The sequence below is a fragment of the Gopherus evgoodei genome, chromosome 7, assembly GCF_007399415.2.
Source record: "Gopherus evgoodei ecotype Sinaloan lineage chromosome 7, rGopEvg1_v1.p, whole genome shotgun sequence".
Lineage (NCBI taxonomy): Eukaryota > Metazoa > Chordata > Testudines > Testudinidae > Gopherus > Gopherus evgoodei.
The window spans coordinates 58741438-58767896 of NC_044328.1; the positions used below are offsets into that span (position 1 = coordinate 58741438).

The window sequence follows — 26459 nt, forward strand, 5'->3', positions numbered from 1 at the left end:
CAGAGTGCCTGAGGGTGGCAACGGTGGGTCCGTTGCCCGGTGTGCTTCGCATCCAATTAAACACAGCAGGGTGGAGAAGTAACCAAACTTTATTTGAGCTCAAATAAGACGCCTGGAGCCATACAGGACTCAGATCAAGCGCGCCAAACAAACAGCTTACCTAACTAATTATACTGGAACCAAAACTGATACACATTATAACATGATCTGTCACTCACACAGTCCCCACCCAAGGCCAAGTCTGCCTAGTAACAGTTCAGTTTCCCGCCCAAAGGTTAAATCTGCCCAGCAACAGAGGGAGTAGGACTAGCCCCTCCCAACAAGGGCAACCTGAGGTCAAACATGGAGGAGTAAAACTAAAAATGGAGGAGCAAAACTCAAAATGGAGGAGCTGGTACACTATGGCTCAGAACAAGAGAACTTCATCAGCTCTCATGGCCTTCCATTCTCCCGAATTACCTGGGGTTATACCAAGTGCGTCCCCAACAGATTAACAGTCTGTTTCTGGGTTGAGTTCACAGCAAGGAAAACACAAAACAAGGCCCTACAGAACAAGGCTCTTGTGTATAAGAGTCAATCTCCACTGACCATGCTGCTATAGGCTGCACTTGGCCTTCAAACTGTTATTTGGGTATCCCTATGGTAGATGAGAGACAATATTATGGCTGACTAGTAATAGAAGTTTCCATATTTCCTATCAGCTTCCTTACAAGAAAAACATATGCACCATTTGAAAACTGTTGGGAGGGAGGCAACCTGATTTGCAAAGAAAGAGATATCTGTCTTAAATTTTAAAACAGCTATAACATTCACACTGCAAATAAGATTTAGCATGCACTGAAATATATGAAAAATAATAGTCTTACACTGTCTCTAGTAAGTAGGACATGTGGGCAGAAGCTTAGTTTTCTTTTTATAGAAGTTCTGGTTTATAATCTGGATTCATTTGCATGTGTGCTGCTAATTAAAAGCAGTTTAAAACAGAGGCAGCAGTTGATGGAATATTGCTGGAGTCAGCTTCCTTTATGCAGGCTCATTTATCATTGTTCTAACAATTATGGCATCCCTGACAATTCCCATTTGTTATCTATCTCCAGTTTTTGTGAGGGACCTAAGCCAAAGTTCATTCAAAGCCCGCTTTGGAGTCAAGTCTCCCAGCTATGCTGTTACTCATGAGCCACAAGCCACTTGCTTCGCCTAGCAAAGAAAGCAGGAGCGTGCAGGTAACCCTGCTGCCATTGTATTACATGGAGTGCAACAGACTAATTAAAATTATAGTTTGAAAACGTTAGAGCACTGCTGATTTAGAATCCCAGACACATGAAATGAAATTTAAACTCTGCTTAATAACCTTTTAAAACAAAGCCCTGTGTTTCCACTGATAAAGTCTAACTTCATTGTGGTTTGGCTTCCTACCACCATTCCTACCCTGGATGGCTGCAGATGTCACACAACAACAAAATAACTCCCCCTCTTTTGCCATTGGGAAGCCTTGTGTTCATAAAACCACTCTATGGCCCTCATCTCTGCATAAAGTATTTCTTTTCTTTTCCCCCATCAAGGTTCCTTCCCCACTCTGAACTTTATGGTACAGATGTGGGGACCTGCATGGACACTTCTAAGCTTAATTACCAGTTAAGATTTGGTATCACTGCCATCATCCAGTATTTTCAGTGTCTGGATCACTCTCTTTCCCCCCAAAACCTTCCCCTCCCTGGGTAGCCTTGAGAGACTCCTTCACCAATTCCCAGGTGAATCCAGATCCAATCCCTTGGATATTAAAACAAGGAGAAATTAACCAACCCCCTTCCTTTCTCCCACCAGTCCCTGGTGAGTCCAGATCCAATCCCCCTGGATCTAAAAACAAGGAAAAATCAATCAGGTATTAAGAAAAAGGCTTTTAATTAAAGAAAAGAAAGGTAAAAGAAAACCCTCTAGGAGAGATTAGCATACCAGCTACTCTCACAGACAACAGATTCAAAACACAGAGGATGTTCCCCTGGGCACAAATTTAGTTACACAAAAAAATACCCAATTTGATTCTACCTCTAATTGCATAATGCAGGTTACAAAGAAATAAACATAAACCTATTTATTCCTTTCTAAAACTTACTACTCTGTTAAGAGGCTGGTTTCTTGATCTTTTTCACTCTGGCTGAAACTGAAACTCTCAACAAAGGAAAAACTTCCCTCCTTCCTTTTGAAACATCTTGTTACCCCATTGGTTCCTCTGGTCAGGTGTTAGCTAGGCTAGGTGAACTTTTTAATCCTTTAAGGGTAAAAGAGGCATTAACCCTTAACCATCTGTTTATGACACCCCCTCTTGTCTATAATTACTGTGAAGAAGTTAAATTCTCCTGAAACCTATTCAGCATTTGAAACAGACTGTAGCAGCATACAGCTCTCTAGCATAGGGCCAATCAGCCTGATTTCCCTTTGTAGTTTCAAGACATACTGTAGCTTCTGGGGGATTGTTTTTGTTCCTTCTGAATTTAGATACCTGATATATTTTAAAGCACAGTCTGCATTTTGAATAAGATTTAATCACCACACTCTGTTCAGAACTAATGACTTTTACATCTTCTTCAAAGGTTTCTGCTTGGATTTCAAAAATATGCTGTATTCCATTCCAAATTTCACTGGTTGCAGTCCTGCCCAGCACATACACACATGGAATAAGGTTTTAGGACAGAAATAAAGATGCAGGGAATTGTGGGTTGGACACATTCCCTTATATACTCACCCTCCAAGTTCATTGCACAAGCTATTAACTGAAGTGTACTTGAGCAGGACAATAAAGATCCTCTAAGGTAGTTTATTTACATGGTGAGAAGGTGGTGGGATGGCACTAATAAAGCTTGTGTGTTCCAGCCTTGAGGACTTCTTCATCTCTTGGGCCAGGATGGCTGCTCTGCTCCTTCCCTTCCCTTCCCTTCCCTGGCTTCCCCCCTTTTACTTCCTCCCTCTGGGCCTGTGTATAGCCCCAAGCTAATCAGGCTGGCAACTATTTCTCCTCTGCCAATCAGCCACAGGATCCCCAAACCAGCCACTATTTATCTCCTTTAATTGGAGCTGGAGTGACAGAGGGCTGGTTCAGCTGTTCCTGCTGAGCACCCTGTCACACCCATTCTTACTTCTATTTTTAGCAAGCTAGCTAGAGTACAACTAGCACTGTTACACCTACATGAGCTGCCATGCACACCCCAAGATAAATGCTTCTTTTGGCAGCATGTACATACATGCATAGCACCCCCTTGCATGAGCATAAATAGCAATGTAGATAGCAGGCCATGGCTTAGGCAAGTAAAGTTGCCCCTGAAGGGTGTGTACAGCAGATTACATACCCTATGTAGGCACCCTTTGCTAGAGGGGCCTCTGAAATTTATTGGGAGAGTTCCAGCTGGTAAGATCCTGTGTGCAGCAATCTAGCCTTAGAGACTACAACTCCCATGATGCCTTGGAGAAGAGTGAGAGACTTGCTTTCCAGGCAGTGCAGGGAGAGCAGGCAGTGGACTCCATTTTGGGAAAAGAAGTGAAGTGGCTGGTGTGGAGCTCTGCCCATAGCAGGAGCTGCTGCTAGGCAGCCAGAAGCTGCTGCTGAGAGCCACTGGAACCAGGGCAGAGACTGGGTCTGCAGTGAAAGCACTGCAAGTAACCCCCCACTGTTGTTTGGGAAAGTACTTGCAAGGGAAGGGGCAGCAGAGGAATGTGTACACTACAAAGTTAAGTTGATTTTAATTTGACCTTGAGCCCCCGAATTAACAAAGTTGATTGTGCATGGCCACACCATGCTCATTGTCTTGATGAAGTGCGTCCTCACTAGCAGCGCCTGCTTCGATGCACAAAGTAGTGCATTGTGGGTAGCTATTCCAAAGTGCAACTTGCTGCAGTGTGTTTTGGGAAGTTTGTGCAATGTCTCATAGGACCAAAAAAATTGTCGCAGGAGAGAATGGGAACATTGTCTCAGCATCCCATAATGCACTGTGCTCCCTCCTCACATCAATGGCAAACAACCTAGTGGTTTTCACACCTTAAAACCACCGTGCGTACGACCTAACCCGAGAAGCATGGAGTCTGCTCAGCTATGCACTCTTGCTGTGAGCATCTCAAACACCTCATGCCTTCTCCTGCAGTATTTCCAGAGCCAAAGTAGGGACTGCCACATGGAACAGAGAGATGTCCTGCAAGCAGTCCTGCTGCAAGCCATTGGAGAGTGGGGGGAATTTCACAGTTACTGATGGCAGTCACAGAGCAGCTGCATTCTGTTGAGCACCATTTCTGGTTCCATGAAACAAAGACTGACTGGTGGGACTGCATTGGTTTGTAGGTATGGGATGATGAGCAGTGGCTGCAGAACTTTTGAATGCAGAAGGCCACCTTCCAGGAACTTTGTGCAGAGCTCTCCCCTCCCCTGCAGTTGAGCAACATAAAAATGAGAGCTGCTCTGAAAATGGAGAAGCGAGTGTCAATCACTGTTTGGAAGCTTGCAACACCAGACAGTTACTGGTCAGTGGGGAATCAATTTAGAGTATGTAAATCAACTGTGGGAACTGCTGTGCACCAAGTGTTCAGGGTCATTAATCAATTTCTGCTCCGAAAGGTAGTGATTCTGGGAAATGTGCAGGACATACTGGATGGCTTTGATATGATGTGGTTCCCAAATTGTGGTGGGGAGATAGATGGCACACATATCCCCTTCTTGGCACCAGATCAGCTTGCCAAAGAGTATATAAAATGGATACTTTTCAATAGTGTTGCAAGCACTGGTGGATCACAGGGGACATTTCACTGACATCAACGTAGGATGGTTGGAAAAAGTTCATGACACGCATCTTTAGGAACTAGAGTCTGTTCAAACTGCTTCAATCTGGGACTTTCTTTCCAGATCACAAAATTAACATTGACGATGTTTAGATGCCTATATTTATCCTGGGAGACCCAGCCTACCCCTTGCTCCCATGGCTCATGAAGCCATACACCGGCCATCTGGACAGCAGTTAGGAACCGTTCAACTATAGGCTCATCAAGTGTAGAATGGTGGTTGAATGTGCCTTTGATTATTTGAAAGGGCACTGGAGAAGTCTACTAAGAAAGTTGGACTTTAGTGAGGAGAACATCCCCATGGTTATAACTGCCTGTTGTGTGCTCCATAATATCTGTGGAAAAAAGGGGGGAAATTTTCTGCAGGGATGGGCAGATCCTATGGCAGCCATTTTTGAGTAGCCAGACACCAGGGCAATAAGAAGTGCACAGCAAGGGGCACTGCATATCCACGAGGCTTTCAAAAGCCATTTCAATAATGAGTCACAGTAATGTGAGCAGCTTGTCTGCATTGTGCTTTCCCAAACCTTCACCTGGCTTGTACCACTGTCCATGTAAAGCCAGCCCCCTACCCAAGTCCACCGCTTCTACTCAAAGAACATTTATTTCTCGAATCCATTTACTTTATTTAAAAAACATAAGTAAAGAGGGAGAACAGAGAAAAGGTAACCTTGAGGAAAAGGGGTTATACAGTTGGAACGGGAGAAACATTTTCAGCTATGTAACATAACACCGCATTCCAGACCATTAAAGGTCTGGGGGAACGGGCGCCTTCTGTTCCTTGTACCCTCCCCCTCGAGTTAAGTGAAAGGGATAACGGACTTTTCACCCACACCTCATGGAACTCTTTGGGGAGGATGATTCTGCATGGCTGGCTGTCCACCAAGGTCTGCAGAGAGACTCTACCTTCCTGCTTCTGTTCCTGCAGTTCAAGCAGCCTCAATATGTCTGGTCCCTCATAATCCAAAGCATCTCATCCTGCACCGTACGCTCTCGGACAGTGGAAATCCTCCTTGCTCTCAGCTCTGTGTCAGCTGTCCCAGCATGTCCTCCCACATTCTCTCTTTCTCCTGCTCCTAATCACCCGCCGCAGGACACATTTCCAGCTGTCAGTCAGGGGAAAAGATAAAAAATAAAGGAGCCATTGTACATGAATAAAATGTTTACACTAGGTGCAAACCATAACATAATCAGAATCCATAACCATTTACTGTGTTGTTTTGCTGCTCCAGCTATGATGAGTAGGCCCTCCCAGAGTCATGGTTGACCGCACCTTTAATAAAGCTTATGGCAGGCTTTTGTCAGGAACACAGGTAGCTAGTTGAACAATGGCCCTTCTCCATAGCTGTTTATGAATGGGACCGGGTTGTGGGGGTGGGGGGTGGAGTTTTCACTCCCAAATTGCGAACTCTCTCATGTGGGGTCCCAGTCCCCTATCAGCCACTTTAAAACTACTTGCCCACCCACGCTGAGCACCGTAAAGGCACCTTAGAGGCTGCATGGTTTTGCAATCCGGAATGTGAGGGGCTGGGTGGGGGTCTACATGCCCTTCCCCCCATTCTTTTAATGAGAACTTCCCCTGTTTCCCCTAGGTAGCCCTATCTGATATCAGTCTCCTGAGGGTAATAGAGTCGGAAAGGAAGGAGATGCTGAAAGGGTCTGGGTATAGGCCTTGTCCTTGTGCTGCTATGCCGTGTACTGCAATGAATTAATTCTGAATTAATTCAGGAGTTGTATGGGAAAGTGTCCTGCCATGGTGGAACAAATAAGACTGCTCTGCCCAGAAACCTTCTGCAAAGAATTGCAGAGTACCTCCATGAAAGTTTTCTAGTGATATCCATGGAGGATTCCCAGGCTATTCCAGTTCATATAAACAGTTTTTCCACAGGCCACCCTCTGCATAGCTGGAGCAGCCTCTTGTAAGCAGAGAGTCAAAGCATCTTGCTTTTTCTCACAGTAAACATGCAATATCAACAAACGTGTGTGCCCACTAAAGTTTAACTGGACGTTCATTTTAACTGTATCCTCACCAGAGGTGCCTTCCCCAGCATCACAGTTGGCCACAGTGATGTCCTGTGATCCACAGGGCTCCAGGGTTAAAAATATTTCCTGGTTCTTGGGGAGAATGGGATCCACCACTCACCTGTTTCCCATTATCCTCCTCCTCATCCACCATATAATCCTCCTTGTTGTCCCTGGACTCACACACCTGTGAGGTGTCCACATTGCTTGTGGGGGTGCTGGTAGGGTCACCCCCAAGAGTCACATGCAGCTCGTTGTCATGCTGGCATGTGTGGGGTTCAACATCAGAATGACTATTCATCTCCCTTGCCTTGTGGTATGCTTTGCCAAGTTCTTTTATTTTTATATGGCACTGCTGTGTGTCCTTCGTGTAGCCCTTCTCCTGCATTCCATGAGCGATCTTTGCACAGATATTAGAGTTTCTTCTGCTGGATCAGAACTCTACCTGCACAGATGTTTCTCCCCACAAAACGAGAACCACCACTTCCAGGCTGGAGCGCATTTGGAGTGTGTAGTCTCCATGATCAGCTGTGCTCAAGCTAGCACGCTCCCAATGCTGATCAAACAGAAAATGGGAATTCAAAAGTTCCCAGGGCTTTAGCAGGGAAGGGGCTATTTCCTGTGTACCTGGATGCAGTGCAGCAGAGTTGAGAATGTTCTCCAGAGTGGTCACAGATGAGCATTGTGGGACACCACTTTGAGGCCAATTAAGTCGAATTACACAAAGCTGCATCTGTACTACCTCGCAGTCAGCCCATGAAAATCAAATTAAGCACTATGCCTCTTGCAGAGGTGAATTACAGAAGTCGACATCGGAGGCAGCTTAGGTCAACATAAAGGACCCAGTAGTATAGACATATACATTAACAGGTTGACTTAAGGCAGCTTCCATCAATCTAACTCTGTAGTGTAGACCAGGCCTTGTCTGAGGAGAGGCAGGGTGATCTTCCCATTGAACTAGGACCCAGAGTTGCTGACATTTGGTGGGGTCAGCACCAATCGCCAAGGGTTGTGCAGCTTATTGCCTTGGCTGGACTGATACACAGAACCAACAGAGTGCTCTCTCCAGCTTCACATCTTCGAGCGCACCCATGCAAGCAAGTACCTAGGACTAAGAAATCCAGAGAAGTGTACTTTCTAGGCTGGAGTAAATGATGACAGTGTAAATGCCAGTTAGATACGTTTCATTTATTACTGTATACTATATTTGTTAATTGATTTTATTCAGCTGCCCCTGTGGAATTAAATTAGTAGTGACAATTAATCTTAGTCTGTTATACCTGTTTCTTTAAGTTGTTAAGTAAAGATATGTTAACTAATTTAATTTAAGCATATTGGATGTATATTATCTATAACTGGTATTTTTGAGTAGACCCCCTGCCACAGATTATTATTAGAATAGGTGTATTCCTGGAGGTTCCCAAGGCATGCCATTGAATGTGTACAGGGGCCAGCCAGGTGGAGGCACCACCAATTTTAAATTCCTTTAGGAGTAAAGGGACGGCATCAGAGGGGTATTCCCACCTATCCAACATCATCACTGGGATCCCCAGGATCCCCTTTCATGTCAACAACATCAGGTGTCCACACACACAGGTGAGTGTTGCCTGCTCCCAAGTAACCCAGGAAGGAAAGGGGGTTACACCTACATGGCTCTCTACTCACCCAAGGCATGCCTCCCCACCTACACTGCTATTTTTAGCAGTGTAGTGTCCTGCTACTGGAGTCCTTCCCCCACGGCAGGGAAAGGCTCCTGCTACAGGAAAAGTCTCTGCCAGCTCCCTGCTGTTGAAGCCTTTCCCCACTACCAGTCCCTGTCACAGACACGTATAGCTACATGCCACAACATGGCTGCAGCCTGCTCTTCATTTAGCCATGTAGCTACACGTACTCTACCTGCCGCCATTGGTGGTGTGTAGCACAGATGTAGCCTAAAGTGCTCTAATTTATTGGCACCATGTAATGTTTTGTTTAATCTATAGGCCACAACTCAAAGTAATTATTCCAGTTGGTGGGGGGGGGGGTAAGAAAGAAAGAAAGAAAGAAGCTCAGCTTCCACAAAGAACTGCAACACAGCTGATTATAAGCATTTTTCTTAACTGCTTATACATTCAGATTAACAGACAACTTCCAATAACACTATAAACACAAGCAAATAGGCATGGTTTGTCCACAAAGGTTGAGATGATGTAAGTGGAACACGGAGAAGGAGAAAAGAGAATTTTCTCACTTTTCATTTCCTCACTTATTTTAATCAAGTAGATATAGGGCTCCTATATTTTTACAAATCTGTCCAAGAGTGAAAATATTTTTGCTTGCCAGGTTGTTTTGCATTCTCTTAGTCCCATGCCATACTAGGGCTTATAACTAGACCTGAGCAGGTATACATTATTAGACTTTGGGTTTTTGGTTATGAAAAAGGGACTTCAGTGAATATTATTCACCTACCTCTACCTATAAGTGTCTCAAAGTGTTTTTAATATGGTTATAGCTTATCATGTTTCTAATATGGAGTGGGGGGGAAATAGCGCATGCATCTCAAGAAAGGCAACAAAATATGTGATCTATAATTGAAGGCTTTATTACAAAGCCTGTGCACACGGGGGTAGAATTGAAGTGGTACATACAACTGAATTAAATTCAGTGTGAACCAGTTTGGCCTTTTACCACTGGAAGGCACCATGCACCTTAGTGACTCCAGCGCTCTTTTTATAGCCAATAAATATCAGTACTTTTTGAAGGACACAACTAAGTTTGCCCCTGAGACACATGCAACATCATCTTAATATAACATAACGGCCATACTGCATCAGACCAACAGTTCATCTAGCCCAGTGGCCAATGCCAGACACTCCAAAGGGAATGAAAATAACAGAGCAACTCTCAAGTGATCCATCCCCCTCACATATGTTGGGTCCTGGGTTGTGACGCCCAGTGCCTCCACCTAAGGTGACTCTTCCCTGTGCTTGGGACACAATGGGTGCTGTCCCTTGTTAAAATTAGTGGTATTAGCTATTTTCCCCGAGGAGTATAACCCAGTACTCAAGAAATGGAATACAATAATAAAGCCCAGCCAATGAAATGCCACACCCAAAAACAATAGTATACAAAGGGGGACTTTACTGGGGACAGGAGAAGGAAAAGTCTCCAGAGAAGGAAAGGGTGAAGCATAACTAAAAAGCTAACACATCAACAATATAACAAATTCCCCACCTCTGAATAGTCACAAATATACCCCGGCACCTTCCCAGGAAGATGGATTGCCTAAGATGAGTCTGGAGAATGGTATAGCAACACTGCAAACATTCATTGGCTTGAAAAAAAAACATAAGGGGACTCCCTTAGTGTGTTTTCATCCATGGGTGGGACAGGGTCCTTTCCCGTCCCCCTGATCCAGAGTCCTGTGGAGGTACTGGCTGGCTTTAGGTAGCTAGCAGCAGGTTGGTTTTCTGCCTTTCCAACCACTGGTGTTTGCAGAGCTGGAGCTACCTGACCCAGGTATTAGATCCCACAGCAGTTCTAAAAGTCTCTTTTTGTGGAAATTGGGAGCTAAACAGAGACTCCCTGGGCTGTTCACCTATGCTCTCGCCTCCCAAACTCAGAAGCTGCAAAAGTGAAACTAAACCTAGCAGCTTTGTAAATGGGTCAGGTTGTCCCCTCCCACTAGTGTGTGTGTGTAAATGAGAAAGCACGTGAACAGTTCTGGTTCATCACTGGGCCAGCAAACTGTCTATGTAAATCACCCCATCAGAAGCCTCCGTATTGGCTTTTGCAGGAGTTTCCTTCTAGTCTGTCCCAGCCCAGGCCCTAAGCAGGCTGGGAAATGATATCCAGAGGCTCTGGAGCCATTACTGTTTTAGCTCTTGTAGGCTCAGACCAGCCTCTCAGGAGCTGGCAAACTCTAAAGGGGGAAATACACCTAGAAAACATTGTCAGCAACATTCACTTTTAGACATACAGTTCTGAGTGACTGAGGGAGTAATATGGAAACACTTTTTACAACATGAATTCCAGCAGTTGCTTCTGTTAAAATGTACAGCCTAATTATCTGATTGCAATATTCTTGTGAAAAAACATAGCCATGCAATAAATTATGGAGCCACTGGGATAAATTCCATTTGTCTTCCACACCTGCACGCTGACCATTAATCCATCTCTACCAAGATTACATTCTAAAGCTTGGAGGAGCTTCAAACACATGCTTTTTAAAAATCAACTTAACAGAGGAAAAAAATTCTAACTCCCATTCAGTGCTGTGCAGTTTTGCTTCCTTTTTGAAAAAGGAGGGAATTTAAATGTGTCATATTAATACATCAGTGGAATTATTGTCTCTCAGCACTTCTGAGCATCAGATCTTTATAGCTCAGATTCTTCTGCTGTGTCCTGATCATGTAATGAACTCATAATCCTTTATTTATGGAATTACTGCCTGTTACCATGGAAATAATTATGCTGTGGTATATCCCTACAGGATCAAATGAGATGAGTTAGAGTGTTTGCTACTTTACTGTAAAGTAGGTATATAATGTACACAAAAAGGCAAAAAGGGGGTGGGAAAAGTTGTTCACATGATACATTTTCATGTTTTCTACACTACAGATATACTCCCTTAAGGAAACACAGAAAGTGCATAGTATTTTTAATTTGGTCTCCAATGTGACTCAGACATCTTACTCGCGCTCTGGCTGTGGTTCATTGTAATATCATTTTCACATTTAGATACTTTCAACTGGGAGATTATATCCAGAACTTAATGCCTGTGCTTTAGAAAGAAATTAGTGGCCCATCCACTATACTTGGACCTGTCAGTAGAAGTCATTTAAGAATTTTTGAAAGTACAAAGTGGATTGTTGTGAATTCATCCATAACAAGTATTATCCAGTTGATCCTTCACTTTCATCTTCTTAAAAATAAATAAATAAATACCAATGTGGTTTCTGGACCCAATTCTACCCCTCTTTGAAGGTGAGCAGAAGTTGCCCCTATGGAAAATGAATGACAGAATGAGGCAGTTTCTGACTTGGAGCCATCAGAAGGTATCAAAGATCTTACCTATCCGATTTGGATGCTGGATAATTTACACTAATGAACACAGCTTCTCCATACCTACCAACCCCTAGAATACTTTTGTAACTAAATGCAGTCCCTTTCAGGCCATAAATAGTCATTTATATAAGAAAAGGAAAAAATCAGGGAGAAATACCAAATTTGCTTTGGTAAATTCTGTGCTTAGTTGCAGTACTGTTCTCTTTCCACATCAAGTATTCATGAGCTCAGACAGTTACAGCCTCATCTTGTTTCCAGAGAGTTAATAGCCAGATTGTTCACATTTATAAGAAAGCCTGCCTGAACATTGCAGTGTCCAGTTAGTCCTAGCAACAGACTGCAGCAAACAGAGACATGGGTACATACCAATTTCCATAAACATAACCACGTTTCATCTAGTGCAAAATCCTGTTTCTGAGAGCAGCCAATGTCAGATGCTTCAGAGAAAGGGACGACTAAGGATTCCCCAGATATACGAGAATTCTCTGGTGGAATAAAGGCAGCGTAGCTGGCACTAGGTCACTCCCACTCTGCGCTGCGGACATGTTGGGAGGGAAGGGTTGAGACCGAGGAGCACAGTATTTTGGCTGATCCTTGGCTGCCAGAGCAGTCCCTGTGGAACTGCTCCAGCTGACACATATCTAGGTTCTATTGTAGGCTACTATAGATCCTAGTGATCACAGGATCAGAGAAGTCAAAAGATGTTTTTAAAAGCCTCTGTTTAATCCCTTCCCAACTCACAGCTGCACTGAGATTATGTCTCCAAAGTACAAAAATCCATAATATCACATGCTGGTAAATATCCGAGGATACTTTTATTCCATGAATGGCAGCCAACCTTTTGGGGTTAAAGGCTAAATTAAAACCCAGCTCTAGAAATGCCTTATGTTAAATGCATGACAAATACCCAACAATCACTGAACATCAATTAGCAACCCAATAATTCAGTAGTACTGTGAAATCGGATGGGCTTATTTCTTATTAAAGCAAGCCTGACCTCAGCAAGTTCTTTGTTTTTGACATTGCTGAAGAGATCTGAATTTAATTTCTTATGTATTTAATGAATTATGTGTTTTGCAACAAGTTAGTATCTATGGCATGCATGTATTAAATACATGCTAAGACATAACGGTTCAGTTCAGGATAGGAGTTAGGTTCAGATAAGGGTTTGAATTCAAGGGTGAATAAGGTTAATAAGGTTCAGGTTAAAATCTGACTGCATCAAAATCTCAAACTAGTCTCATGAGATTTCAGCCCCTTATGATGGAAATCTAAGGGCTGATCCAACTTCCATTGAAGCCAAAGGAAATCTTGCCATTGACTTCAGTGTGGGTTGGATCTGGTTCCTATTGAGAAATGTGGTGAAATTTCTGTTATATCTCAACTGGAAATTGAAATCATTCTCGGCTGATTTTGGTTCTGAGTGCTGCTAAAAAATTTGAAGGGGCTCTGTCATAAACAGATAGCTAAGGGTTAATGTCTCTTTCTCCTGAAGCACCTGACCAGAGGACCAATCAGGAAACCGGATTTTTTCAACTCTGGGTGGAGGGAAGTTTGTGTCTGAGTCTTTGTTTTCTGTCTGCCTGCTTTCTCTGAGCTTTGGAGAAGTAGTTTCTACTTTCTAGTCTTCTGTTTCTAAGTGTAAGGACAAAGAGATCAGATAGTAAGTTATATGGTTTCTTTTCTTTGGTAGTTGCATGAATATAAGTGCTGGAGTGCTTTGATTTGTATTCTTTTTGAATATGGCTCTTTATTCAATATTCTTTTAAGCAATTGACCCTGTATTTCGTCACCTTAATACAGAGAGACCATTTGTATGTATTTTTCTTTCTTTTTATATAAAGCTTTCTTTTCAGACCTGTTGGAGTTTTTCTTTACTTCAGGGAAATTGAGTCTGTACTCACCAGGGAACTGGTGGGAGGAAGAAATCAGGGGAGATCTGTGTGTGTTGAATTTGCTAGCCTGATTTTGCATTTCCTCTGGGTAAAGAGGAAAGTGTTTTTTGTTTCCAGGACTGGGAACGGAGAGGGGGAGTCACTCTGTTTGGATTCACAGAGCTTGTGTCTGTGCATCTCTCCAGGAGCACCTGGAGGGGGGAAGGGAAAAAGGATTATTTCCCTTTGTTGTGAGACTCAAGGGATTTGGGTCTTGGGGTCCCCAGGGAAGGTTTTTCAGGGGGACCAGAGTGCCCCAAAGAAAAAGGGTTATTTCCCTTTGTTGTGAGACTCAAGGGATTTGGGTCTTGGGGTCCCCAGGGAAGGTTTTTCAGGGGGAACAGAGTGCCCCAAAACACTCTAATTTTTTAGGTGGTGGCAGCAAGTACCAGGTCCAAGCTGGTAACTAAGCTTGGAGGTTTTCATGCTAACCCCCATATTTTGGACGCTAAGGTCCAAATCTGGGACTAGGTTATGACAGGCTCAAGTCTGATGTTTAATTGAAAGCAGTTGCCTTACTGGTAGATCTGATCTTGGATCATTATATGTATCACACTTTCAAGCCCCTTTACCCTTCCATAGTAGCCTAAGTAGTTTATACAAAGCAGCCTTAGTAAAATGAAAATCAGGCTCTTCAGCTAGGATCCTCAAAGATGGGAGTTAGGTGCATACAGATAAACAAGAGTTCAGTGCATAATGTAGTGTCCGAGGTATTTTCTATAGCAATCATTGGGAAGTAGAAGGAAGTACTGCTAACACTCTCTCTCTTACACACACACACACACACACACACACACACACACACACACACACACACACACACACACACACACACACACCAGTTACGATGTTGTATTCTCCAACTACCAGCTTGCAATAATAGGGATTTTTGTTTACCGTGAAGTGCTTTCATCCATATCCAATGACTTTCTAACATGAATAGCTTTTAGATAAAGGAGTTATTTTCCAGCCATACTGTAATAAGACCAGCTAATCTATTCCCAGCTATACTGGTTAAGGATAGGAGAATAGAAATGCAGCTGTTACAAACCGTTCTTGACTGAGCCTCATGAATTGCAACTCACAACAAATAAATGTCAGAATAAAGTAGCAGCAAACCAATATTCTCTCCTCTCCAACAAGCCTGTCCTTCAGCTGCTTAATTCAAGAGTTTTTGAAATCTCATTGCTGGTATTCAGACAGCTCCAAGCCACCTTGACTCTGGATACTGCAGAGAAGTCTACATCAAAAGTGGCAGGGTCCTTCACTTAGTCCCAATTCAGACAAGATGGTTAAAGAACTGCTGCCTAATCAAATAAATATGTTTCTGTGCAAATGTCACAGCTGTCCGTCAACCTGAGCAAATCCCAAAGGGATCTTGAAGTTGCAAGGTGACTTCCTTTAGTGCTATTAGCACTCAGCAAAAAGGAAACCTGGCACTGTACGCTTTGTATATTGCAATGGAAGGAAATATGCCCCTGCAGGAACCATCCAAGGAGTAGTTTGTAAATAAATTGGATCCAGAATATTAACCTCTCAGAAATTGGCTACATTCTTATTAGAAGACCTCTCACTAGAAGTCCGTGCCATCCATCACTCACCTAATAAAATACATATTATACAGAATTATACTTAAAATAAATATCAGCTAGTTCATGAATGTAGTGCCCATGAAAGGAAAGTGCCTGATGCTGGCCTGCATCAGGCACAATTGTGACTGGCATAGTGCAAGCTTCAGTCACACAGCTAGAACATTGCAATGCTGCGCTGTAACATGTACCCTGCTATTGCAGTCTTGGGACTTCCTTGAGCAAAGACTGCTAAGACGGAAGCCATCAGAGTATTAGAGTAGTCATGTTACAGCTACTAAAGATGACTCATATAATCTCCTCCAGCCCTACAGAAAATCCTATCACATTCATTAGAAAGCACATAAGACTATTAAGCCAGTCAGTCAGGTTGCTTGGTGGCCTAAGCATTGTACCCCTTTTTTTACCTTTAAAAACGTCATTTAACAGACCATCCAGTTGGCTTTGTCCATTGTACCAAATGGAGATCAGATGGTCCAAACTACATTCAACACTACACTAAAACTTCAAGAAAAAGCCACTCTGGTTCTCTAACAAATTCAACATTTTTTGTTGTGGAAAAGCTGTAACTCAGCCATTTTCCATACACCAGTGGATGTTTTTAGAGAAAAATCATTTCCTATTCCTTGATATATGAATGTATTTTTCTTTTGTAATTCTGTAATTATGGCTCCTAGAAGTGGACACAGTTTCTTTCAAACTTTGAGGGAACTGCATAAAACCTGGGTTTCTTAGTTGGTGATTTGATATCACACAAGAAAATCTGGACAACCTTGAGAAGTAGAGCTACAGAAATGGGATGAAATCTAATAGTGCAAAAGTCATGAACTTCAGGACTAACCACAAGAATATTTGCTAGAAGCTGGGGACATATCAGTTGGAAGCAACAGAAGAGGAGAAGGACCAATACAGTCAGGTCTATCACAGGATGACGATGAGTTGCCAAAGTGATGCAACCATGAAAAAGTCTAATGCAATCCTAGGATGCATCAGATGAGGTATTTCCAGTACAGGTAGTGAAGCATTATTACCATTATTCATGGTACTGGCAAGACCTTATCAGGAACACTGCATGCAATTCTGATCTCCCATGGTTAAGAAAGATTAATTCAAACTGGAACAGGTGCAGAGAAGAGCTACCAGGATGATCAGAGGAATAGAGAACCTACCTTATGAGAGGAGACTTAAAGAGCTTGACCTGTTTCACCTAATCAAATTAAGGCTGCGGGGAGATAGTATTGTGCTCTGTAAATAGGTCAGAAGGATAAACATCAGAGAGGGAGTGGAGTTATTTAAGTTAAGTGCCAATGTTGGCACAAGAACAAATGGCTATAAACTTCAATAAGTTTAGATTTGAAATTACACTACGATTTTTAACCACAGGGGAGCAAACTCTGGAATAGCTTTCCAGAGGAGCAGTAGGGGCAAAAAAAAAAACACCACACAACCCATCACCTTATCTTATTTTAGGACTGCGCATGATAAGTTCATGAGGGGGATGGTCTGAAGAAGTTGCCTACAATTGCATATGGCCCATCTGCAACTGCTATTAGCAAATATCTCCAATGGTGAGAGAAGGGACACTAGATGGGGAGGGCTCTGAATTACTACAGTGAACTATTTCCCAAGTGTCTGGTTGCTTAGCTTAGAAGGTACAAGCCCACAAGTCACCAAGAGCACCTCCTGGAGTGCTGCTTTCAGTACAGGCACTGATTAATAGGCCCAAGCTTGTTTGTCCTACAATCTCTTACAACATTCCAGCCCAAAGATGTAATGCCGCTAGCTAAGGCTAGCTTGTGTTTATATATTTCATCTTTCCCTCCCTTTCCCCACCATTAGACAGTTATCAAGAAACTGAGTTCCGAAATAACAATCCAAATTGTTAAAAAAATGCCAGGATTAGCTTCTGTATTGGTAATACAGCTAAAAATACTTACAGAAAGCATAGAAATGAAGGCCTGGAAAGGATCATGATAAGTCATCTAGGCCAGTTCTCCACACTGAGATGAACCTAAATGTTATCTAGACCAGGCCTGCACAACTCGTAAAGCGGCAAGGGCCACATTACTCCAAAGAAAACAGCTGAAGGCAGAAATCCCCCGGCCCCGCAGAAGCTTCCCCCCCAGCACCTCCCGGCCTTGCGAAAACAAACACTCCTTCCCCAGCACCACCCCACCAAAACAGCTGTGGGCCAAAAAGGAAGGTTGGGGGTGGGGAGGTGATATTTGATTTTAAATCAACCAGGGGCTTCCAGCTGAAGAGGTTGGGGGCAGCCCAGAGCCCTTTGATTCCCAGCCATGGTTGAGATTTAAAGGGCTCTGGGCTCCCCGTGGGCTCCCCTTTGAATCCCGGCCACTGCTGAGATTTAAGGGCTCTCGGCTCCTCGCCACGGCGGGCAGACCAGAGCCTTTTGAATCCCAGCCGCGGCTGAGATTTAAAAGTGCTCTAGGCTGCCAACAGAGCGCCGTGTGCGCGGGATTTAGAATCCCCCCGTGGGCTGCACAGTGAGGCTTCGCGGGCTGCATGCGGGCCGTGGGCTGTATGTTGTGCAGGCCTGATCTAGACCATCCCTGACAAGAGTTTGTCTAGCTAACTGTTCTTAAAAATCTTGAATAATGGAGATTCCACAACTTCCTGGGGTATTTATTTCAGACCATTTCTCCAGTTGGTCAAGACCATTTTGAATTCTAATTCAAAGAAGGATGTTAGGTTGGTTTGATATGATTTATTCTTGACAAATTGGTGTCGATTTACTAAACCCTTGTTATCCTCTATGTGCTTTCAAATTGATGGTTTGATTATATGCTCCATTATCTTTTTAGGTGCCAAAATTAAACTGACTAGTCTATAATTCCCTGGGTTGTCCTTATTCCCCATTTTATAGGCAGGTACCATATTTGCCCTTTTCCAGTCCTCTGTGATCTCTCCTGCGTTTTATGAGATATCAAAGAGAATCACTAATGGCTCACAGATCTCTTCAGCCAGCTCCTTAAGTATTCTAGGCTGTACTTAGGTCAGGCTCTGCCAACTTGAAAACATCTAACTTGTCTAAGTAATTATTAAGTTGTTCTTTCCCTATTTTTGTCTCTGATCCTACCCCATTTACACTGATGTTCACTAGGTTTGTCCTCCAATCTCTGCTAACCTTTTTGGTGAAAACAAATGAAAAACTGAAACAAAAACACTTCATCTGTTTCTATATTTTCTGTTATTGTCTTTCCCTCCTCATTGAGGTATGGATCAGCCTTGTTGTTAGTCTTCCTCTTGCTTCTAATGTATCTAAAATGTTTTCCTGTTACCCTTTAGGTTCCTAGCTAGTTTAATCTTGTTTCTGCCTTGGCCTTTCTAATTTTGTTCCTACATGCTTTTAATGTGTGTACAGTGTAAACCTTTGTAATCCTGACTCATGTCAGGCCAAAAGGCCAGGCAATTCAAGACCCATTTCTCACAGCTCTACTAGGTGTCAAACTAACTACATGGCATCTGAGAAAAGCTAGGGCTTGATTCTCAACTCTGTTACACTGGCTTTATACCAGTATAGTGCCACTGACATCAACAGATTAACACCAGCATAAAACCAGTGTCATAGGATAGAGAATCAGACTTTTGGCAAAGGAAGCAGATGAAACCATCCAGGAGGTGGTTTGGCACTTCCAAGTTTCCTAGAAGCTATTCAAAGAGGGAGAAATCCCTTATACCACTATATGGAGCAGGTCCCAAGCATAGGAAACCTCCTTTACATTCCATTGGGAGCATGAATAGGACTTCAAATTGCTACACAATGTGTTCTAAAGAGTTCAATATGTTCCAGAATGCATGTTGGGAAAGATTCATACACTCATAGATTTTAAGGCCAGAAAGGACCACTAGTCTGAGCTCCTGCATAAACACAGACTATAGAATTCCACCCAGTAATTCCTACATCAGGCCCATTGTTTCTGGTTGAGCTGCAACACATTTTCCTTGCAAGAAGCCAGCTGCTAGGAGAGACCATTGACATTATATTACAGATCTGCATAATACTACTACTTAGCACCTTTTAATCCAAAGACCTCCAAGCAGGTCTGTATTATTATCCCCATTTTACAGATGGGGAAAATAAGGCTCAGAGAAAATGACCTGCCCAAGGTCAACCAGCAGCAGAGCCAGGAATAAAACCCAGGTCTCCAGAGCCCTAGACTCTAGTTTGCACTGCCTCCTAATAAACCCAATTCATGTGAGGTTGAACAGTTAACAGAGAGACTAGCATATTCAAGGATTACAAACCTTTTGTAACCCTTACCTATGTCAACTGACTGAGGAAAAAAAAACAAAAACAACCCCCACACACACATTTTCAGAGGAATTTAAGGGAGTTAAGCACCTACCTCCCATTCAGTCCCATTACCCTTCCTTCCTTCCTTTTGAAAGTCCAGTACTCTTGCATGCCAGACATTTATTACAATACTCAAGGAACTAGCAAAACTGGTTGCCCAGTGGAATAAGAGTTGAACGAAAGGTGAAAGAACATTTTCTGGAAAACCATCAGGATATCTTATAGGGGTAATTTGGGACAAGGAGTGTAAAATGGAGCTGGGTCACCGTGTTGCTTTATTCTGCATGTGCATGTGCACACTTATGCACAGACATGATCTATAGGTTCCTTTGTTGCTTTTCTCCCTCTTTATTTGTAAATAAGAAAATTAGTTACATAGAAAATGGTCTCCTGCACTTCAATGCTGAATAGGATTAATATATAATTTATATATGAAAATTTAGATGTCAGCATGACAAATTGTCACATAAATAGTTTTGCCATTAGATTTTTCTGCATCTGTGTTCCTCAGAGAATGAGTGTAATGCAAATTATCTTGACACTATAATATTGTTTTGGTCTGTGGGTCTGAATTGCATTTCTAATTTTTTCCTCAGCTACAAATCAAAGTAAACAAGCTTTGTTTACCATATGAAAGAAGCAGTATAGAGGTGATCTTTTGTAGGAGAAGTCCCTTTACAGTGTGTTTAAGAATGTGTTCAGGAGGCAAATAGAAAATTAACTGGCCACGGCTACACTGGCACTTTACAGCGCTGCAACTTTCGCGCTCAGGGGTGTGAAAAAACACCCCCCAAGCGCTGCAAGATACAGCGCTGTAAAGCCTCAGTGTAATCAGTGCTGCAGTGCTGGAAGCGTGGCTCCCAGCTCGGCAAGCTACACCCGTAAGGGATGTGGTTTACGTGCAGCGCTGGGAGAGCTCTCTCCCAGCGCTGGCGCTCCAACTACACTCACACTTCAAAGTGCTGCCACGGCAGCGCTTTGAAATTTCAAGTGTAGCCAATAGGATCCTCCGGGCCTTCATGTTGATAACAGTGTAGGGACAATTTTAACCCATTTGTTGCTAATCCATAGGATATTCATGTATCTGCACTCCCCACTGGATTTTGCTTTAAGAATACCTTTGTACATTAACATCCTGTCATTTTAGAGGGCCTGATCCTGCAATTGTTCCAACAAGTCTACAGGATCAGTTACAAGTGAAGCATACAATCAGGGTAAAGACCCAGCCTGAAAGGTGTAAAACATCCATAGGGATGTAGTCAGCACCGTGCAAGAACAGGCCATACACTACTTAAAGCACAAACACGCTCAGTTAAGCCCTGAAACCTACACTTATATCTAGTACCCAGAACCAAGACTCGTACCCCAGTTGCGTCTTAATGTAAGCAGCACATATATGCTCGTCTTGGAATTCTGCAATAGCAAAGCTCAGAGCTGGCTAATTAGTGACTGAAGAAAAGACTTATTCTGAGCTTTGGCTTTGTCCAATTAATTGTGAGCCTTACCATATTTTCTGAATCCCTGAAATGATGGATAAACCTACCATACTAGCAAGGGGTTGTGGAGAAAAAGATTGAGCTCAGCAAATGATTATTGTTCATGCACATTGAAAAAATTACATGTAACCCACGATCATACCTTTGCACAGAAATGACAACGCTGTATCCTTTGTCTCCACACACAAGAACTTTTGGGGGTAAGTCCAGGATTCTGCAATCCTATAACATTTTCCATCTAAGTTTACAAACATGAATTCTCTCAACATCCATCAGTTTCTGGAAACCAGACACCCAAGCATCATTAGGAACTTTTGGAAAATTTTGGGCAGACTTTAAAGGCTAGGTTATGACCATAGGCACCCCACAGCGGGCAGTGCTTAAACTGCCCTGCCATGGCAATAGCACTGGGAGGCTTTGTGCTTCAGGGCAGCATCTAAATGGAAATTTCCTCTTGGTTCTGCCTTTCTGGATTAGTAAATTACTGTTGGTTTATAGCAGCAATAGGACTACTCACCCTTGGGTAGTGCTGGTTCTCTGGTCAGTGAATGGAGGGCAGAGCATTGGAGCCAAGCTTCCACCCATTCCCCTGTTTTAGCCACTTGGCAACACTACTCCAAGTGGTCTCGTCCATCTACAGAGTGCCTTACAGCCCATCTTGTTCCTCTAAATCACATAGGCCCATCTCAGCCCACATCCACAAAAGCTTACTTTGCTTGAATCTCGCTGTCCTTTTCAGCGCAGCTTCCTCTCTTTGTTCTTTTTCCTCCTTTTCCCTCCAACGCCTCAGCTGCTCTTCCCTCATTTTGTAGAACAGGATGTGCTTCTGCTCGTCATTCAGTTCTGCCAGGAGCTCAGGGTCAATGTACATATCATGCAAAATTTGTTGCAGCATGGCAATTCACAAAACCTCCCACAGCACTCACGACAGCCCCCAAAAATCACACCTGCAGCACTCCACAAAGTAACTCAAACCAAGAGAACTCTCCCAACAGCTGCCTTCCCTGGGGGAGATTCCAATTCTTCTTCTGTCCCTTTTTCATACACCTGCGCTCCTCCCCTTCCCTGAATGATGACAGAATTCCCTGGGCATCTCACCCACTGAAGACAGCAACACGTGTCAAGTGAAGAAAGGCGGGGGGAATGAGAAGGCCAGGTGAACAATGAGAGGCCACTTGTGTGAACTTTACTGCAAAAAGATTAAAAAAAACAAAACACAACAGCAAATTCCAGAATGGGCATGAATAAGCAGAGAAACCTCAGTGCAAAGGGAGGCACTGGTTACAGCACTATTTCTGCTGAACCGGTTCCCATTCTGCAGCAGTGGTGTAGTGTTGTTGGGTTCAGACTGATGTCATGGCTAAAAGTAACAGTTACACTGGCACTATCTATGTCATTCCAGCTCCCTTGGGGAATTGATCTCCAATAAGAGAGGAAACTAGTTTGCACTATATTTCCTAGTATAATCTCCCTAATCAGTCTTAGTAGGGTGTGCCACCCCTATCATCATCATCATCATCACCTCTCACGTTTACTTAGAGACAACAGACATGGGGATTCAGCAAACTGACTACAGAGGATTTAAAAGGAAAATAGAGGCAACAGAAGCCATGAGATTCTTATCACTTTATAAGTAGCAAATTAATATTAACTAGACAAGAGGCAGTTCTCCACAGTTCATGTAGCCTATGCAATTCATTTGTCCACTTTGACTGGAGAAAGATATGTTTACTGATCAAGCAAGTTATGCTATTACATAGTAAAAAGTCACTTCACTAATCTCAATAAAACACTAGTATTTTAGCAATCAGTCCAACAGCAGTTTAATGTTTTTATTTTTTTATTTTTTTATTTTTAAATCCAATCAAATTCCAAAGCCAATTTTCCTTTAAGTGTGCCTATTTTCTCTGGGGAACTAGCTCATTTTTAATTGAAAAGAGGCCTTTTTTTGAGCAAAACCAAAATACGGCCATTTCTGCATTTGTAGCAAAAGGCAAATAAACTCACATTTTGTGCTGTTTCCTCTCACTTTGCGTGTATTTCACAGACCTCTATTTTAGCACTCGTCAGTCTAAAAATAGGGCTGAATGCACACAGGCCATTGGAGAAGCAGAAACTCAGCCTGACTGATCTGAGTCAGGCTCCCCAGCAGGCTCTAGCAGCTACAGGAGGAAGTGCAGCTGAGCGAGACACGACATACAGGCCAAACTGCAGGAATACATGTCAGGCAAGATTCCTTATACTTGGCAGGACTGTCCCTAATATCCCTGGACCTCAGCACCTGGTTCCAACAACCCACTTCTTCCTTCCCCAGTTTGGGGCCACCACATGAGACTGAAGCTCCCCTTACTTATTGTGTCTCTCCTTCCCCCCAACATTCCTCCCTCCCGCCCCACCCCCCCCAATGAGCTGGGCTGCATTGATAGTCCTCCTCCCCTCCCAGGACCGTGTGGTCCTTCCACTTTCTGGGAGAAATAGAGGGAGCACCAGGCCATGCTCCCCAATCACACAAACTTGGCTCCAGAGGCTCAGTCCCACCGCTGGGATAACCATTTTCTCCTAGTGCCTGCTGATTTAGTTAGCTCTGTATCATGGACTGCTAACATTGAGCTATAATTCTCAAGGTTCAGACCCAGCTGGTGATGCATGATTGGGAAGGGAGAGGCTGTTACTGCACCTGATAGAATTTTCTTCACTTTTTTCCTTTAAAAAAGGATCTAAGGAATTAAATACAAAAAACTTTGTTAAAAGAACATTCATTAGGTTGCAAAGTCAAGCACTTGAAAGTTAGAACATTCCAGATTTATAATTGCCTGTGCAATGTTAATTTTGCCCCCTTGGTATGTTGGTATTATGATGATGTCTTTAATTACATAGCCACCTACTATTTTTTCCACAGGATTCTGGCCTTGAAGGACATAGCGTAGGTACTGATATGGCTCACCATTACCATAGTAGCTGAACATTTTAAGGTATATTTACCATCAAAAAACCCGTCTGAAGTAGCAAAGTGCTATTATCCCCATTTTACAGACAGGAAATTGAGGTATGAGGAACTGAGGCCTAGAGACAGACTAAGTGAGTTTAATCTGGTTTCTCAAGTATCAGGCTAGAACTCTATTCACAGGGACCAGCCTTCTTTCATATAAAAGCATAAACACACACTCTTCAATTTAAAAGGAATCTATTGCTTCTGAGTGGCTAATAGATTACAGCTAAACAGAAAACATCTGTACCCTCATTTTTAGAGATGAGCCTGAACCAAAACCCAGAATCCAAACAGACTATCTCAAGCAGATGGGAGTTTGGATTTGGATACAGATTCATATCTAAACTTGAGTAGCTATAGCCACCTCTCTCTGGATCAAACCAAAACTCCAAGTCCCAAAGGACCGGAGCTTTGCAGAAGTTCAGAACCACCCCCATGATTTGCAGTTCAGAGCCTCTCTTATGTTGCAATGTAGGAATTTTGTCTCATAAAACAATGTTTTGGGGGGAAAGGAGTGGGGAGAAAGAAAAATGCAGTTTGGCAAGTAGGCACCTAGGGAAAAGAGGAATATATTGCCACTTCTTTCTCCTCTGTTACTTGCTCGTGTATTGAAGGAGAAACCCTGGTGGATCTGGTCTTAGTTTCTTTGATTTTACTCACTTATATTACAATTATGGCTTCACATTTTGGTACTAAGTGAAAAAGACTCACGCTTGCAAAGGCTTCAGGGCAGGTGATTTTTCTGCTGTTCCCAGGCTTCATATTTTTTATTTGATTTTATTTGACTTCACAGACCAGAAGTCAAATCCTTATCACAAGCTACCACAATGTGAAGAACAAACTCTTCATCAAGGAGTATGTGCATTTAAGTGTGATAAGGAGAGAGAGGCATCTCTGAGTTGCATAATACATCCAACTGCTGGAAAAGCTCCAGGTATTTTGCAGGAAGATGAACCGAAGTACAAGGCAATATATATCCAAGTATTGAGACAACCACTGAATATTCCTGAAAATGCCAGGTCGCTTGGGTGACCAGTCACATAGTAAGAAAAATTAGTAGTGAAGAGTTGAAACAAATAGTTCATAGCCTGAAAATCATTCATCCAAACTATTTGAGAAACAAATAGGGTGACCAGTTAGCAAGTGAGAAAAATCGGAACGGGGGTGGGGGGTATAGGAGCCCATATAAAAAAAAGCCCCAAATATCGCGACTGTCCCTATAAAATCGGGACCTCTGGTCACCCTAGAAAAAAATGATGAATCAAGATTGGTTTGTTGTTTGGGATGGGGAAGAAGAGAGCAAAAGATTACATTTGTAACAAATATTATTCACAACAAAGTGTTTGATCTGCTCTCTTTTAGCTGCCCCTTCTTAAGATTTGAAGCATAAAACACCTTAAAAAATGGGAGGGATGGGAGAGAACAACAGTCCTCCTAAGTATAAGCCAAACAACAACATCTGACAAAAGTAATGAGACAATATCGAACTTGCCATTGGCTTTCTTGTCCAGGTAATGACGGTGTACTTTAGGTAGTAGTTCTTCCAGCTCCCTCTTGATGTATTGTTTTCAACTTTCCGACCCTCCAATATGCTTTTCTGCCAGCTGGAACATGGGAACTGGTTGGTTTGTTCTGCAGGGTTGCATGTTTGTTTATGGAAGGGATGGCACAGGGTAACCCAGAAGGACTAGTAGGAGGTGGAAGTTGCTTTCACCAGCCTTAACTTTTTGTTGTTCAGTTACATTCCATTCACAATTTTTCCCCACCCACCTAGTAGTAGGATCCAGGATACCTATCTGATTAAGATTTTCTATTCTTTTGGGTAACAGTGGAAGTGCTTCTGGATACTGATAAGGCCCAACTTATCAGCAAGGGTTTGGATTTGGATGCAACTCCCAGAAAGACAGAACCTTTGAAGAATATAGGCCTGTGAAGTATTTAAATCCCTGTTTTAGGCTCCATTGCAATCCTCATAACTCCCACCATAGCCTGTGGGCACCTAACCTCTATCAGTGACTAAATTTTCAGGGTAAAAATTCCCCTCAGTGCTTAAATTTCTGCCTCCGAGCAAATGCACTGCTGCCTTGCTGTAGGCATGCAGGCACCTCCCACCGGAGCCTTAGGTGTTGGGCCACCTAACTAACATGCAGGGTAGATCCGGCAGGAAAGTGCAGAGGCCACCTATCAGATTGGGTTCTATTCAGAATTGAAGGAAGAGGTTGTTTGCTGTCTACATTATGATTTTTA

General features: G+C 43.0%; 1 protein-coding gene across 1 annotated transcript in view; it reads right to left on the bottom strand.

The window, feature by feature from the left end:
• SH2D4B (SH2 domain containing 4B) overlaps positions 1-22118 on the bottom strand; it is a 141542-nt gene extending 119424 nt beyond the window's left edge. Inside the window, exon 1 of the mRNA XM_030569811.1 lies at positions 21935-22118. Coding sequence (XP_030425671.1) covers positions 21935-22118 — 184 coding nt within the window. The remainder of the gene's footprint in view (positions 1-21934) is intronic.
• Positions 22119-26459: the final 4341 nt, after the last annotated feature.